General features: G+C 61.0%; 1 protein-coding gene across 21 annotated transcripts; it reads right to left on the bottom strand.

The window, feature by feature from the left end:
* Positions 1 to 670: 670 nt before the first annotated feature.
* Positions 671 to 16,076, bottom strand: PROC (protein C, inactivator of coagulation factors Va and VIIIa). 21 transcript variants are annotated; one of them, XM_080667548.1, is made up of 10 exons: positions 15,975 to 16,063; positions 15,802 to 15,875; positions 14,568 to 14,651; positions 7,199 to 7,365; positions 5,947 to 5,971; positions 5,695 to 5,835; positions 4,814 to 4,948; positions 2,824 to 2,963; positions 2,467 to 2,584; positions 671 to 1,548 (listed from the first exon to the last, which is right to left on the bottom strand). In XM_080667548.1, exons 2-10 carry the CDS (start codon positions 15,845 to 15,847, stop codon positions 971 to 973), a joined length of 1,434 nt encoding a protein of 477 aa, XP_080523674.1. In that variant the 5' UTR covers positions 15,848 to 15,875; positions 15,975 to 16,063; the 3' UTR covers positions 671 to 970. The 21 variants fall into 21 exon arrangements, with proteins under 21 accessions (XP_080523674.1, XP_080523663.1, XP_080523668.1 ...); XM_080667544.1 differs by lacking the exon at positions 15,975 to 16,063 and adding an exon at positions 1,718 to 1,855 and having other exon boundaries at positions 684 to 1,548; positions 4,814 to 4,945; positions 15,802 to 15,869; XM_080667533.1 differs by lacking the exon at positions 15,975 to 16,063 and adding an exon at positions 1,718 to 1,855 and having other exon boundaries at positions 684 to 1,548; positions 15,802 to 15,860.
* Between the last annotated feature and the right edge of the window lie 742 nt (positions 16,077 to 16,818).

Below are 16,818 nucleotides of genomic sequence, written 5' to 3'. Positions count from 1 at the left end.
GCCTGCCCAAGCAGAAGAGGCCCCTTGGTCTCAGCCCCTCGCACGCTGAAAACTCCTGGGGAGTTTTAAAAGGTCCATGTCTGGGCCCTGACCCTGAATCGGCCCAGCCAGGATCTAGGGTGGGGCGGGACAGGGGTCTTTGCAAAAGCTCTGTCGGGGCAAGTGTACCGCCAGGCCGGGTCTCTATAGTAGAGACCCAACCTGGCACTGCCGCCTGGAGAAGGGGAGTGACTGCGGGCCTCACTCATTAGACCAAGTTCAGGATGGCTGTGGCTCCCCGCCCTTCGTGAACAGGCTGCCCTTACCTCTCTCAGAATCACTGGTCTCTGCCCATAAGCTGGTCAGGACAGCCTCACCCTGTGGCTCTTGGGACTGTCTCCAGCGGCTTCCCCACTGCACTGCGAGACACTTCTGGCCCAACTAACACCTCCAGGCCCCCACGGGGGCTCCCCTCCAGGGGCCTGGCCCTGTGGGGCTGGCAAGGCCCCCTATGCATAGGCGCAGCACTGGATCTCTGTCTTGGGACCAGTGACAGGAGCCCTGGTGTGGGAAACAGACCTAGATGTGAATCCTGGCTCCACCGTGCAAACCTCCCGGAACCGTGTCCTCCGGCGTTCTGAGTTAGAGCCCTGACCTGCACAGGCCCACCCAAGGCCCGGGGAGGCTCTCGCAGTTTTGAAGTCATATTTTTTTTTAATTCTTTTTCATAAAGAGAGTCCCCCAGATGTGACCAGCTTCAGACCCCACAGGACTTAGATGTGCTCTTCCCCACCCCACAGGGTTGCTGTGGGTGCTAAATTAGATTCCGCTCAGGAAGTCTCAATAAATACTACTTCCCTCTAGACCCGCCCCGAAGAGAGATGGAGAGACAGCACAGCAGCGGGTGCTTGTTGCAGGCCCCCTTTAATATCCACACATTGCCATGCACAGCCAGTGCCCAGGCCTCGGGGCCGTGGGGGTGGGGGGGGGCCTAGGGCCCCGGACTGCCTGGGGGGGCTGCCGTGGCTCTGATGTGGCCGTGGATCCAGTCGAGATAGCGGCTGACTTTGGTGTAAATGCCATAGTTGTGGAGGCGCCCGCAGCCCTCGCCCCAGCTCACCAAGCCCACGAGGAACCAGGTGCCACGGAAGGAGGCGACCATGGGCCCCCCACTGTCGCCCTCACAGGCGTCCCGCGGGTCCCCGAGGATGCCCGCACACAGCATGTTCTCCGAGACCATGTTTTGCATGACCTGGGCACACTCATTGTGAGGGGCCACTGGGATCCTGATGAAGCTGAGGATGAAGGTGCGGTTCCTCTTGGTCTCGCTGCGGAAGCCCCAGCCCGTCACCACCGTCTCCCGGCCGACCTGGGCCAGCTCGCGCTCGGCAAGGCCGCTGTCCGGGAGGCAGATGGGCACGATAGTCTGCGAGAGGGAGGCAGGCTGCGCCAGGCGGAGCAGGGCGATGTCGTTGTCCGTGGTTCTCCTGCTGTAGTTGGGATGGACAAGGACCTCCTTGATGTCCAGGTCCACCTCTCCCTTCTCCCGGCGCCGCAGGTCATACTCCCCTGCGGGCAGAGGGGCGGTCAGGGGGGCGTGGGCGGGGCCCGGTGGAGGGCGCCGTGGTCCTCAGCCCGCGTGTCACCACACACCGGGAGCCCCTCGTTCCCTATGAAGGACAGCAGCCATGGCGTCTATCGTGAAGGGGCAGAATGCTGGTCTGAGATTCAGACTCACAGACAGAGCCACTGGAGAAGAGGAAGGCTGCGTCTGGAAAGCGAGACTGCTGCCAGCCTGGGCACGAGCAGGGACCTGCCATGGTGGGGGCAGGGCAGGAGCAGCAAGGCCCAGAGAGGAGGACCGAGAGGATCAGATCTGCAGGGAAGCAAGGTCTGGGCCACACCAGAGACAGGTCCTCTCAGGCCCGGCTACGGGTCCTGCAAGGCCGGGGACGCCTGGAGATTGCCAGCAGAGCCCGACTGGCAGACAGGCCCACAGGTCGTGCTGCAGATGATTGCCAGGAATGTGAATCTGGTCTTTGGCAACACATCTTTTCTGTCTTTTTTGCATAGAGAATGGAGTAAGCACCCCTCCAGAAGCTGGTATAGAGTGGGGCGAGGCTTGGGGGGCCCGCAGGTGGCAGGGAGGCAGCTGGCTACTGTGGAGATGCCCAGCCGTGAGAAGCACGGCCCTGAGGCCAGGCAGGGTGCCCGCGGGTCTGTGCAGAGGAGGCAGGTGCCTCACACACAGACACTTGTGAGTAAACACCTGGGCCCTAGGGAAGGGGCACAGAGAACCCTACCTGCATGCTACCGGCCATCCCTGCCTGCAGTGCCCCCACAGGAAGGAGGCTGGGCACAGGCAGGCCTCTGACCAACGCCTTCTGTAGAGCTCAAGCATCCCCAGGGGACAGGGTCCCCACACCTGTCTGTTCCCCCTCCCCGCCTCCCCTCACCCCCCGCCAGCTGCCCAGCCCCAGCCCGCACCAAGCCTGACGGTGAACTTCCTGGAGTGCTCCATGCAGTGGGCAGCCGTCAGCACCCAGGCGGGATGCACCAGCACCGCCCCGCAGGCCAGCTTCTTCTTCGAGTCCAGCAGGACCACCTGGAATGGAGGGAGCAGGCCTCTGGTCTCCGCACACACTCAGGTCTCCCGGGCGCCCGGCCAGGGGACCATGGACTTCTGGCCCTGTTCTGGCACTTTCTATTTCTGCACAGTTCACAGAGTTGGCCTGTTTCCGCTCCTCCTTTAGTGCCTTTAGCACTCGCCTCCCCTTGGCCCCCAGCACAGGCAGCACCTCCCTTTTCTGTGCCCCGAGGACCCCAGGCTGCTACCCCCCTCACCTGCCAGGGGCTCTCCCCCTGCAGGGTCAGCTTCCCGTTGACCAGCCGCGGGTCCACTTGGCCTGCCTGGTCCGCGCAGCACTTCAAGGCGGGGCCCTTCTTCTCCGCAGGGCCCCACGGCCTTCCACAGGGGAAGCTCACTGGAGTGGGGGAGCTGGTGAGGGCCTGCCAGGCACCCCCCGCCCCCCAGAATGCTCCCATCCTTGTCCCCCTCTCGGGTCAGTCAGTCAACAAACAAGAGGCAGCCCAGCCGATTACCACCTCGTCCTGTGTCCTGGGGGAGGTTAACTCCTCGGGGCTCAGTTCCCCCCAACCCCTGGGCTATGGGTAGCGACCCCTGAGGTACACAGGAAGGGGTGCTGCCAAGCTCCTCACAGGCCCGACATTGTGAGAGGAGGAGGTGGCATTCTCGGAGAGCCCCAAAGTATCTCTGGCATGCGGCGAGGCGCCCTGTGGAGAAGAGGGCGCCTGGCAGAGCGGAGGGGCTCAGAGGTGGGGACCCCGCGCAGGACGGAGAGCAACAGGGGCTGGATAGGAGCAGCAACAGCACCCGAAGCTGCCACCGATGGGCGCTGGCTGATGAGGAAGCACACACCTGTCAGTGACAGGGACACCAGGGACAGGCAACCCGAGGCGCCGCCCCACAGGGCGGGCAGGGCCTGGGCGGGACAGCTGCGTCGGGAGAGCCCAGGCGCCACCTCTGCGCGGGCTGCGGCCCAGCCGTGGCACACACACACCTTCCATGCAGAGGGGCCCCGAGGCTGGGCCTGGGGCTCCGGGTACAGCACAGACAGGGTGACACACAGGGCTGGCCAGAGGGGTGACACACAGATGCCTGCAGAGGGAGCGGCCCCCGCCCCAACCTGCTCTGAGGGGGACTCCTCCAGGAAACAGGAGTGAAGCCTGGGGTCCGGGCAAGGGGCTGTGCCAGGCCCTGGGCCCTCGGAGGGTCCCCAGGAGAGCCTGGCAAGCAGGTGCTCAGGACTGCTGTGCAACCACCTAAGACATCTAATTAACTCAAAATACAAGTTAGAACTACTGACTTTTTTATTTCTATTGACTTTTTTGTTAATCCTCACTCGAGGATGTTTTTCCATTGATTTTAGAGAGCGCGGAAGAGAGAGGGAGAGAAAGAGAGAAACATCAATGTGAGAGAAACACATCGATGGGTCGCCTCCTGCACGAGCCCCGACCAGGGCCCCAGCCAGGGAGGAGCCTGCAACCAAGGTACGTGCCCTTGGCCATAATCGAACCCGGGACCTGTTGGTCTGCAGGCCGATGCTCTATCCACTGAGCCAAACTGGCTAGGGTAGAATTATTGCTTTTTTTCAGTAAAAGGATTGGAATATAAAGCTGTGGAACGTTCCCTGAAAGAACACAAAGTCGAAGAAATGGAGAACAGAAGAAACAATAAAATAGATCTTTGAGAGGAAGAGAGCTGAGAATAGGAGGTGCTGGAAGAGAACAGAAAACGGGGGCGGTCATCAAAGAAGCCCCTAAAGAGCTGTGCCTGGAGGTGGGAGGCATCCACATGCACAGGCCCCGGGGACAGTGGCTGGAAGGGGCGGGGGGGGGGGGAGGGGGGAGCAGCCTGCTGACATTCATGGTCAGCGCTGTACCAGTAAGACTCTGCCTTCTAGTACATATAGAAGGTGATGAAAATTAAAATCAATAGGAAAGAAGACAGGGAGGAAGGCAGAATCCTGGGTTCCTGTCTCTCCCCTCACCCCCACCCCCGTCGGCTCAGGTTTGGGAGATGAGCTACCTACGGGCTTAGACGCCAGGTATTGTCCGCAAGCTGAGCAGGGTCGCCCGAGAAAGGCTGCACTCGAGGAAAAAAGCAGGAGGGCAGCTAGGAGGGCACAGCCTCCTCGTGGGCTGACTGCGCCCCAGTGGCTCCTGGGTTGAGGGGCCGGCTCCCTTCAGTGGGTCTCGGTGCGGTTCCTTGACGCCCGCCCAGATCCCAGCGCATCGCCCAGCCCGGGCTCACCTGTGGGCACGCACTGCCTGTGGTCGTCCCCCAGCTGGTAGCCGGGTGCGCAGCTGCAGCGGCGCTGGCCTGCCTCCTCCAGACAGTAGTGCGAGCAGCCCCCGTTGTCCAGCGAGCAGTTGGAGAAGCGCACTTCTGGGGCGCCAGACAGGGCACGTTGGAGCGGTGGCAGGCAGCCTGACCCACGGAGCCCCCACATGGTGCTCCCCCCTCCTCCCCGCCCCCCCATGGTGTTCCCGCCTCCTCCCCACCCCCTCATATGGTGCTCCCCCCTCCTCCCCGCCCCCACATGGTGCTCCCACCTCCTCCCCGCCCCCCATGGTGCTCCTGCCTCCTCCCCGCCCCCCCATATAGTGCTCCCACCTCCTCCCCGCCCCCCATGGTGCTCCTGTCTCCTCCCCGCCCCCCATGGTGCTCCTGCCTCCTCCCCGCCCCCCATGGTGCTCCCACCTCCTCCCCGCCCCCCATGGTGCTCCCACCTCCTCCCCGCCCCCCATGGTGCTCCCACCTCCTCCCCGCCCCCCCATATAGTGCTCCCACCTCCTCCCCGCCCCCCATGATGCTCCCGCCTCCTCCCCGCCCCCCCACATGGTGCTCCCACCTCCTCCCCGCCCCCCATATAGTGCTCCCACCTCCTCCCCGCCCCCCATGGTGCTCCCGCCTCCTCCCCGCCCCCCCACATGGTGCTCCCACCTCCTCCCCGCCCCTCACATGGTGCTCCCACCTCCTCCCTGCCCCCTCATAGTGCTCCCACCTCCTCCCTGCTCTCCACATGGTGCTCCCGCCTCCTCCCCACACCCCCCATTGTGCTCCCACCTCCTCCTTGCCCCCCACGCCCTGCTCCCCAGCTTTGTGCCCACCCCACCTGGTGAGCACCTCACCATTTCTGCAGAAGCGGCCCTCCCAGCCCTGGTTACAGTCACAGCGGAAGTCACCAATGCCATCGATGCACGTGCCGTGGCTGCAGCAGGGGCTGTCACACGGGTGCTCCTCCGGGGGCCGGACTGTGCACTGGTCCCCATCTGCAACATGGGGTTTGGGAGATGTCACTGGTGCCACCAATCCCATCCCTGTCCCCATAGCAGCCGAGAGACCCGGGGCACGGGCACCCAGCAGGAGTCTGGAGCACTCACCGAGGTACTTGGACCAGAAGGCCAGCTGTGGAGAGAAAGGTTCGCATCAGGGGTGCCAGCCCAACTGTGTGTGTGGGGAGCCCACGGGCACCTCCCGGGTCTGGTTCAGGTGGGGCTCGGCAGCCTCTAGCGGGCAGGGGAGAGAAGGGCTTCCAGACAGAGGGGGGTCAACCCTGCTTGTCACCAGCCATGGGGGACGCTGCACCCAGAGAAAGGCCAGCTCTTCCTAGGCCCCTGCTGGCCCTGCACCTGGACGCCTGCTCCCTGGGCCATCTGCTGACACAGCGCCTCTACAACGAAAGGGACTGGATGCTCTGCCTGCTCCCAGCCTGCCTCGCTCCCCTGGCTTTTCTGCAGCCCTCCTGCATCGCTCTCCCCGCCAAGCCAGTGTGCCCCAAGCTGAGCAGCTCCCGGCCTCCTCCGTGGTGGACAGCGGCTGCTCCAGGTCTGGCAGTCGCTGCTTTTCTAACCAGACGCTGATGCTGCTGCTGCTGTCGGGGCCGCACACCCTCCTGCAGCATGGGCGCTGCCCACCACCCAGAGACGGGGGGTGGAGGGGAGGGCAGTGAGGGTGCCGCAGGGGAACGTGAGGGCCTGCACGCTCCATGTGGCATCTGCTGAGGAGGCCATTTGGGAAAAGAGGCAGTGGAGTGCAAGGAGGGAGCAGACCAGAGCTGCCCTCAGCCTGGAATCCTGAACAGGAAGTGCACCCCCAGTGTGCATGTGGCGCTTGGGGTGGAGGGTTCTGAGACTTGTGTCAGAAAGCCAAGTCCACCTTCCACCTCAGGGCCAGCAGCCCAGCTGGGGCCAGAGAGGACATGGAGCCTGGAGCAAGCAGGTTTTGCCCTGAGAATAAGAGCTGAGGCACAGAGCTAGAATGTGGACAGATATCAAGGTTGGGTCACACATCCTGATCAGCAGGCTTGTGGGTGAAAGGAGAGATGGTGGCCTGTTGGTCACAGAGAGAAAACAGGGGAGGGAGAGGCAGCAAGCTGCAGGCGGAGAGCGACACCCACAGTGGACGGTGTGAGCACCCCAGCCCACGGCTGCCCCGAAGTCCTTTTTCCTGGAGCCACCTACCCAGAGTGCCAGCGAACTTCATTCCAGGCCTCAGCCCCCACAGGGTGGGGGAGGGGCCGGTGCCCACAGCCTCCCCAGTCCCCCAGGAGACCTCACAGGCAGCCCATCCTGCTCCTCCAGGCCCCACCAGCCACCAGCCCACCGCTCAGCCTTGTCCAGCAGGTGTCCTTACTGTGTCATCCACATTTTGGAAAATCTCCTGGGCCTCCTCCAGGTCGCAGATCTCCTCCATGCACTCGCGCTCCAGGTTGCTGGCCCGGAGCTCCTCCAGGAAGGAGTTGGCGCGCTTGCGCATCCGCAGCACCTGGTGGGCCCGCTCACCACTGGAGAACACTGAGTCTGGTTTGGGGGGTGGGTCGCTCACCACTGGAGAACACTGAGTCTGGTTTGGGGGGTGGGGTGCTCACCACTGGAGAACACTGAGTCTGGTTTGGGGGGGTTGGGCGCTCACCACTGGAGAACACTGAGTCTGGTTTGGGGGGTGGGGCGCTCACCACTGGAGAACACTGAGTCTGGTTTGGGGTGTGGGGCGCTCACCACTGGAGAACACTGAGTCTGGTTTGGGGGGTGGGGCGCTCACCACTGGAGAACACTGAGTCTGGTTTGGGGGGTGGGGCGCTCACCACTGGAGAACACTGAGTCTGGTTTGGGGGGGGGTGCTCACCACTGGAGAACACTGAGTCTGGTTTGGGGGGTGGGGTGCTCACCACTGGAGAACACTGAGTCTGGTTTGGGGGTGTGCTCACCACTCGAGAACACTGAGTCAGGTTTGGGGGTGGGGTGCTCACCACTGGAGAACACTGAGTCTGGTTGGGGGTTGGGCGCTCACCACTGGAGAACACTGAGTCTGGTTTGGGGGGGTGCTCACCACTGGAGAACACTGAGTCTAGTTTTGGGGGGGTGCTCACCACTGGAGAACACTGAGTCTGGTTTTGGGGGGGCGCTCACCACTGGAGAACACTGAGTCTGGTTTTGGGGTGGGGTGCTCACCACTGGAGAACACTGAGTCTGGTTTTGGGGGGGTGCTCACGACTGGAGAACACTGAGTCTGGTTTGGGGGGGGCGCTCACCACTGGAGAACACTGAGTCTGGTTGGGGGGGTGCTCACCACTGGAGAACACTGAGTCTGGTTTGGCGGTGGGGTGCTCACCACTGGAGAACACTGAGTCTGGTTTTGGGGTGGGGTGCTCACCACTGGAGAACACTGAGTCTGGTTTTGGGGGGGTGCTCACCACTGGAGAACACTGAGTCTGGTTTTGGGGGGGCGCTCACCACTGGAGAACACTGAGTCTGGTTTGGGGGGGTGCTCACCACTGGAGAACACTGATTCTGGTTTGGGGGTGGGGTGCTCACCACTGGAGAACACTGAGTCTGGTTTAGGGGGGTGCTCACCACTGGAGAACACTGAGTCTGGTTTGGGGGGGGTGCTCACCACTGGAGAACACTGAGTCTGATTTGGGGGGGTGCTCACCACTGGAGAACACTGAGTCTGGTTTGGGGGGGTGGGGTGCTCACCACTGGAGAACACTGAGTCTGGTTTGGGGGGGGTGCTCACCACTGGAGAACACTGTGTCTGGTTTTGGGGGGGCGCTCACCACTGGAGAACACTGAGTCTGGTTTCGCGGTGGGGTGCTCACCACTGGAGAACACTGAGTCTGGTTTTGGGGTGGGGTGCTCACCACTGGAGAACACTGAGTCTGGTTTTGGGGGGGTGCTCACCACTGGAGAACACTGAGTCTGGTTTTGGGGGGGCGCTCACCACTGGAGAACACTGAGTCTGGTTTGGGGGGGTGCTCACCACTGGAGAACACTGATTCTGGTTTGGGGGTGGGGTGCTCACCACTGGAGAACACTGAGTCTGGTTTAGGGGGATTGGGCGCTCACCACTGGAGAACACTGAGTCTGGTTTGGGGGTGGGGTGCTCACCACTGGAGAACACTGAGTCTGGTTTGGGGGGGTGCTCACCACTGGAGAACACTGAGTCTGGTTTGGGGGGGGTGGGGTGCTCACCACTGGAGAACACTGAGTCTGGTTTGGGGGGTGCTCACCACTGGAGAACACTGAGTCTGGTTTGGGGGGGGTGCTCACCACTGGAGAACACTGAGTCTGATTTGGGGGGGGTGCTCACCACTGGAGAACACTGAGTCTGGTTTGGGGGGTGCTCACCACTGGAGAACACTGAGTCTGGTTTGGGGGGGTGCTCACCACTAGAGAACACTGAGTCTGGTTTGTGGGGTGCTCACCACTGGAGAACACTGAGTCTGGTTTGGGGGGTGCTCACCACTGGAGAACACTGAGTCTGGTTTGGGGGGGGTGCTCACCACTGGAGAACACTGTGTCTGGTTTTGGGGGGGCGCTCACCACTGGAGAACACTGAGTCTGGTTTTGGGGTGGGGTGCTCACCACTGGAGAACACTGAGTCTGGTTTGGGGGGGTGCTCACCACTGGAGAACACTGAGTCTGGTTTGGGGGGGTTGGGCGCTCACCACAGGAGAACACTGAGTCTGGTTTGGGGGTGGGGTGCTCACCACTGGAGAACACTGAGTCTGGTTTTGGGGTGGGGTGCTCACCACTAGAGAACACTGAGTCTGGTTTTGGGGGGGTGCTCACCACTGGAGAACACTGAGTCTGGTTTTGGGGGGCGCTCACCACTGGAGAACACTGAGTCTGGTTTGGGAGGGTGCTCACCACTGGAGAACACTGAGTCTGGTTTGGGGGTGGGGTGCTCACCACTGGAGAACACTGAGTCTGGTTTGGGGGGGTTGGGCGCTCACCACTGGAGAACACTGAGTCTGGTTTGGGGGGGTGCTCACCACTGGAGAACACTGAGTCTAGTTTGGGGGGGTGCTCACCACTGGAGAACACTGAGTCTGGTTTGGGGGGGGTGCTCACCACTGGAGAACACTGAGTCTGATTTGGGGGGGGTGCTCACCACTGGAGAACACTGAGTCTGGTTTGGGGGGTGCTCACCACTGGAGAACACTGAGTCTGGTTTGGGGGGGTGCTCACCACTAGAGAACACTGAGTCTGGTTTGTGGGGTGCTCACCACTGGAGAACACTGAGTCTGGTTTGGGGGGTGCTCACCACTGGAGAACACTGAGTCTGGTTTGGGGGGGGTGCTCACCACTGGAGAACACTGTGTCTGGTTTTGGGGGGGCGCTCACCACTGGAGAACACTGAGTCTGGTTTTGGGGTGGGGTGCTCACCACTGGAGAACACTGAGTCTGGTTTGGGGGGGTGCTCACCACTGGAGAACACTGAGTCTGGTTTGGGGGGGTTGGGCGCTCACCACAGGAGAACACTGAGTCTGGTTTGGGGGTGGGGTGCTCACCACTGGAGAACACTGAGTCTGGTTTTGGGGTGGGGTGCTCACCACTAGAGAACACTGAGTCTGGTTTTGGGGGGGTGCTCACCACTGGAGAACACTGAGTCTGGTTTTGGGGGGCGCTCACCACTGGAGAACACTGAGTCTGGTTTGGGAGGGTGCTCACCACTGGAGAACACTGAGTCTGGTTTGGGGGTGGGGTGCTCACCACTGGAGAACACTGAGTCTGGTTTGGGGGGGTTGGGCGCTCACCACTGGAGAACACTGAGTCTGGTTTGGGGGGGTGCTCACCACTGGAGAACACTGAGTCTAGTTTGGGGGGGTGCTCACCACTGGAGAACACTGAGTCTGGTTTGGGGGAGTGGGGTGCTCACCACTGGAGAACACTGAGTCTGGTTTGGGGGGTGGGGTGCTCACCACTGGAGAACACTGAGTCTGGTTTGGGGGGTGGGGCGCTCACCACTGGAGAACACTGAGTCTGATTTGGGGGGGGTGCTCACCACTGGAGAACACTGAGTCTGGTTTGGGGGGTGCTCACCACTGGAGAACACTGAGTCTGGTTTGGGGGGGTGCTCACCACTAGAGAACACTGAGTCTGGTTTGTGGGGTGCTCACCACTGGAGAACACTGAGTCTGGTTTGGGGGGTGCTCACCACTGGAGAACACTGAGTCTGGTTTGGGGGGGGTGCTCACCACTGGAGAACACTGTGTCTGGTTTTGGGGGGGCGCTCACCACTGGAGAACACTGAGTCTGGTTTTGGGGTGGGGTGCTCACCACTGGAGAACACTGAGTCTGGTTTGGGGGGGTGCTCACCACTGGAGAACACTGAGTCTGGTTTGGGGGGGTTGGGCGCTCACCACAGGAGAACACTGAGTCTGGTTTGGGGGTGGGGTGCTCACCACTGGAGAACACTGAGTCTGGTTTTGGGGTGGGGTGCTCACCACTAGAGAACACTGAGTCTGGTTTTGGGGGGGTGCTCACCACTGGAGAACACTGAGTCTGGTTTTGGGGGGCGCTCACCACTGGAGAACACTGAGTCTGGTTTGGGAGGGTGCTCACCACTGGAGAACACTGAGTCTGGTTTGGGGGTGGGGTGCTCACCACTGGAGAACACTGAGTCTGGTTTGGGGGGGTTGGGCGCTCACCACTGGAGAACACTGAGTCTGGTTTGGGGGGGTGCTCACCACTGGAGAACACTGAGTCTAGTTTGGGGGGGTGCTCACCACTGGAGAACACTGAGTCTGGTTTGGGGGAGTGGGGTGCTCACCACTGGAGAACACTGAGTCTGGTTTGGGGGGTGGGGTGCTCACCACTGGAGAACACTGAGTCTGGTTTGGGGGGTGGGGCGCTCACCACTGGAGAACACTGAGTCTGATTTGGGGGTGTGCTCACCACTCGAGAACACTGAGTCAGGTTTGGGGGTGGGGTGCTCACCACTGGAGAACACTGAGTCTGGTTTGGGGGGGGTGCTCACCACTGGAGAACACTGAGTCTGGTTTGGGGGGGTTGGGCGCTCACCACTGGAGAACACTGAGTCTGGTTTGGGGGGGTGGGGCGCTCACCACTGGAGAACACTGAGTCTGGTTTGGTGGGGGCGCTCACCACTGGAGAACACTGAGTCTGGTTTGGGGGGGGTGCTCACCACTGGAGAACACTGAGTCTGGTTTTGGGGGGTGCTCACCACTGGAGAACACTGAGTCTGGTTTTGGGGGGGTGCTCACCACTGGAGAACACTGAGTCTGGTTTTGGGGGGTGCTCACCACTGGAGAACACTGAGTCTGGTTTTGGGGGGGCGCTCACCACTGGAGAACACTGAGTCTGGTTTTGGGGTGGGGTGCTCACCACTGGAGAACACTGAGTCTGGTTTTGGGGGGGTGCTCACCACTGGAAAACACTGAGTCTGGTTTTGGGGGGGCGCTCACCACTGGAGAACACTGAGTCTGGTTGGGGGCGTGCTCACCACTGGAGAACACTGAGTCTGGTTTGGGTGGGTTGGGCGCTCACCACTGGAGAACACTGAGTCTGGTTTGGCGGTGGGGTGCTCACCACTGGAGAACACTGAGTCTGGTTTTGGGGTGGGGTGCTCACCACTGGAGAACACTGAGTCTGGTTTTGGGGGGGTGCTCACCACTGGAGAACACTGAGTCTGGTTTTGGGGGGGCGCTCACCACTGGAGAACACTGAGTCTGGTTTGGGGGGGTGCTCACCACTGGAGAACACTGATTCTGGTTTGGGGGTGGGGTGCTCACCACTGGAGAACACTGAGTCTGGTTTAGGGGGGTGCTCACCACTGGAGAACACTGAGTCTGGTTTGGGGGGGTGCTCACCACTGGAGAACACTGAGTCTGGTTTGGGGGGGTGGGGTGCTCACCACTGGAGAACACTGAGTCTGGTTTGGGGGGTGCTCACCACTGGAGAACACTGAGTCTGGTTTGGGGGGGGTGCTCACCACTGGAGAACACTGAGTCTGATTTGGGGGGGGTGCTCACCAATGGAGAACACTGAGTCTGGTTTGGGGGGTGCTCACCACTGGAGAACACTGAGTCTGGTTTGGGGGGGGTGCTCACCACTAGAGAACACTGAGTCTGGTTTGGGGGGTGCTCACCACTGGAGAACACTGAGTCTGGTTTGGGGGGTGCTCACCACTGGAGAACACTGAGTCTGGTTTGGGGGGGGTGCTCACCACTGGAGAACACTGAGTCTGGTTTGGGGGGGTTGGGCGCTCACCACTGGAGAACACTGAGTCTGGTTTGGGGGGGTTGGGCGCTCACCACTGGAGAACACTGAGTCTGGTTTGGGGGGGTTGGGCGCTCACTACTGGAGAACACTGAGTCTGGTTTGTGTGGTTGGGCGCTCACCACTGGAGAACACTGAGTCTGGTTTGGGGGGTGCTCACCACTGGAGAACACTGAGTCTGGTTTGGGTGGGGTGCTCACCACTGGAGAACACTGAGTCTGGGCTCACTTTGGTGGAGGGGCCTGGGATGGGGGCCCAAGCTGGGGTGAGCCTGGGGAAGACTTATGATTCCAGGTCAAGACTCTCTCCCCTCCTCTGCTGTCTTCCCCACGTGTGTAGGTGGCTGGGGGATGGGGGACAGGAGACTTGACCATTCAGACCTCCCTTTGAACCTCAACCTGGGGTCTGTGTGACCTTGAGCCAGTGTCTTTCCCCTCTGCACCTCAGTTTTCCATCCAAATTGAGGCTGTCTTACTGTATTGGGTAAAATGGTCCAGAAATGAGCACCTGCCACATGCTGTTGTTCTCAAGCAGTTAAACCAGTCTCGCTGTTCTCGGAATTCACCTGTGCAGCCCTGTCTAGACACCACCTCCACGGGCATTACCCATGCTCCTCCCCGTGGGCGACAGGCTGTCACCCAGTGAGGACCACTGCATGCCTCCTGGGCTCCGAGAGGGCTCTGTCTTGGGGACAGGGCAGCTGGGGTGGGGGATCAAGTCTGGGGTGTGTGGAAGAGAAGCTTAAGAGAAAATGCAAAGGCAGGAGAGAAGGGTGTGCCTGAGCTGAGTCTGGACCAATGACCAAGTGGCTATAGGTGGGAGCTGAAGGGGGAGGGGCCCGTGGGGGAGAGGGAAGGGCACCCTAGGCAGAGAAACAGCTCAAAGGGAGGCATAAAGCCCTGGACAGTGTGGTTCAGTGGTTAGTGTGTCAGCCTGTTCACCAAAGGGTCTTGGGTTTGATTCCTGGTTCACATGTGGGAAGGAACCTATTGATGTGTCTCTCTCTTTCTCTTTCTCTCTCTCTCTCTCTCTCTCTCTCTCTCTCTCTCTCACCCTCTTTCTTTCTCTCCTACTCCCTCCCTCCCTTCCACTCTCTCTAAAAAACTAGTGGGAAAAATATCCTGGGGTGGGGATTAAAAAACCAAAAAGAAGAGGCACAAATGCAAGGACCAAGCAGCCCCCTGCCTGCTCCTGTTGACTGTGGGGCGGGGTGGGGGTGTGACTGATACGCCTGGCCCGGGCCTAGGGCTTTCCCAGCTGTGAGAGTGGTGAGCGAAGTGGGAGGCTCAGGAGACGCTGTGACCATTTCCCAGGTGGAGGAGGGAGCTCCAGGATGTGACCCTGTGACCTGGGGCTCCCTGGGCCCCCAGCACTCTGCCCTGCAGCTAGCTCTGCTGCCCTCTCACCTGCCTGCCGCTCAGGGGGTGGCTGAAGGATGAAGGCCCAGGGCCCGGGGGAAGGGGTGGGGATGGTCTTACCAGGAGTGACGGGTGTGCTGGAAATTCCCCCCGCCAGGAGCAGTAAGAGACTGGCCAGCCGCCACATTCTGGAACTGCTGACACCTGTCTGAGGAGGACTTCTGAGCCCCACAGCCCACCAGCCCCGCTCTGCAGAGTTCCCACTGTGCTGATTATCAGGGCAGAAGCGGGCTCCCTGGCCACCATGCAGACACCACCTGACACGTTGCCGTATGGGCTAAGGGCATACCACCTGCTCTGAGGGGGAGAAAGGGGGCGGGAAGGGGACTCCACACAGAAGACCGTGGCAGCACCCTCAGAACGCTCATGCCCTCCCTATCTGGGGTGAAAGTTCAGAGTGGGGCCTCTGCTGATGTATTGGCCAGGCCAAGAGTCACAGCCAGCATCTATCAGACACCAGCGGTGTCTTTCAAGCGGTATGTCCCAGTCAGAGGGCAGGCCACCAGGTCAGACTGCGCCCTTGAGGTGCCAATCCAGCACCAGGGCAGCAACACTGGGCAGGGACCGAACGGTGCCAAGCCTCGTTTTTGTCATTTGTAAAATGGTTAGAAAACTGTACTTTTGCCTTATAGGGTTATTGTGAGACTTAAATGAGTAAATCACATAAAGCTCTTAAAATATGGTTTGCACGTAGCAAATGCTCAGTAAACATTAGCTAGTACTATCTCAGTTAAGGCTCACAGCCACCCAAGATGTAGATTTAATGTAGTCACTCCATTTTATGGAGGAGGAAATTGAGGCTCAGAAGAGTGAAGTAACGTATTAAAACCCACTATCAGGAAGTGGCAGAGTTTAGACTTAAGCCCAAGCCCCAAACCTCTAGGTGCCCCACAGGGCACAGGGGCAACCCTGCCCGCTGGAAGCCAGGGAACCCTGCCTGCCCCTGAGACCAAGGGGTAGGCCCCTGCCCAGGCTGCCCCTGCCGGCCCCCACTCCACATCCATGGCCTGAGGCTGGTTCTGATATCTGTTTAAACCAGAGGCCCCGGTGGGACAGGCGGATGAGGGTGCAGGCTCCACGCTGCCTCTGGCGCTGGCCCTGGTCCCCCAGGCCCTCAGCTGATGTCCACCTGGCCCTGGCACTGGGCGCCCCGGCCTGAGGCCTGGCAACCAGGACGCGGGCCTGGCCGGTGCCAGTCCTGATCTCCCTTTACCCAAGCTCCAGCCACCTCCCCAACCAGGCTCAGGGACTTCTCCTTCAGCCCACCCACAGACTTGCCTGGAAGGGGACTTACTGGGGTGGGCCTTGGCGAAACCGCACCGTCGCCCTCCTGCCGCCATGACAGCCTGGCCTCTGGTTAATCCGTAACTGCAAATATTTGCCTGTTGGCCCTCAGTGCCCAGCCGCCCTCCCCACAGATAAACAAACTCGTTTCCCGCTCCGCAGCTCCCTGTGCCCAAAGCCCACCTTGCCCACCAGCGGTGCCCCCCAGAGAGGGGGAGGGATGGCCCCTCCCGGCGCTGTGCACAGGTGTGGACTTGGCTAGCCTCCTGGCTCTCGCCGGAGGACAGTGTCCCCGTTGGCAGCTGTGACATTTCACCCAGAGACACTGCAGTGCGCCCCGGGGCGCCGCTGGGAGGCCCCTGCTTCAGGGCCTGTGTGGAGGGAACTGCAATTTTACAGCCATGCCTGGGAAGATGTGCCTCTCAGGTCCCTGCAAGTGGGTGCCAGGCAATGGCAGTCGCGCCTGTAACCACCCTGCAGCTGCGCCTGGCCGTCCCGTCCCTGGTTTGGAGGACACTCAAAAGTCCTGTCACTTGCCCGAATTCATGGAGCTGGAGGTGGCAGGCCTGGTGTAGAACCCAGCTCTCTCTAGCACCTCGTGGCCACCTTCGTGAACAGGTGAGAGAAATGAACAGACTCCGGAAAGGCTGAATGGAGTCAGCTCATGGCCCAGACGTGGGGGGATGCGGGCGGGTGGGGGGGGGTGAGGAGGGTGGACGGTGGAGAGAAGCAGAAGCAGAGGTTCCGGCTGGAGCATTGGCCCGGACCCTGCAGCCTGTCAGCACTCCCAGGCACCTCAGGCACCTCCCTGGGGGACGGGCCGCAGGTCAGTCCTGACCCCCCTCCTTTGGTGACTGCAGAGGGCAGTCACTGGGTCCCAGTGTCACTCGATCCTCTCCCCGGGCCCAGGAGGGGCCTCAGAGCCTCATTCCACGGTGAGCACCTGACCCAGAAAAATGTGAAGCCAGTGTCTGCCCATCGATGTTTCTTTTTTGTTGTTAATCCTCACCCTGTTGGACCCCTCTCT

The sequence above is a fragment of the Plecotus auritus genome (assembly GCF_963455305.1).
Source record: "Plecotus auritus genome assembly, chromosome: 5".
NCBI classification, from domain to species: Eukaryota; Metazoa; Chordata; class Mammalia; order Chiroptera; family Vespertilionidae; genus Plecotus; species Plecotus auritus.
This window is presented reverse-complemented; position numbering and strand designations above follow the sequence as displayed.

Bases quoted from the DNA above. Each gene is read 5' to 3' on its own strand.
- PROC (XM_080667533.1), bottom strand. From the start codon at position 15,847: ATGGCGGCAGGAGGGCGACGGTGCGGTTTCGCCAAGGCCCACCCCA. The intron at 7,366-14,567 runs GTAAGACCATCC...CCCCCAAACCAG, and splicing joins CAGCACACCCGTCACTCCTG to ACTCAGTGTTCTCCAGTGGT. The intron at 2,964-4,813 runs GTGAGCCCGGGC...CCCCCACTCCAG, and splicing joins CAGGCAGTGCGTGCCCACAG to TGAGCTTCCCCTGTGGAAGG.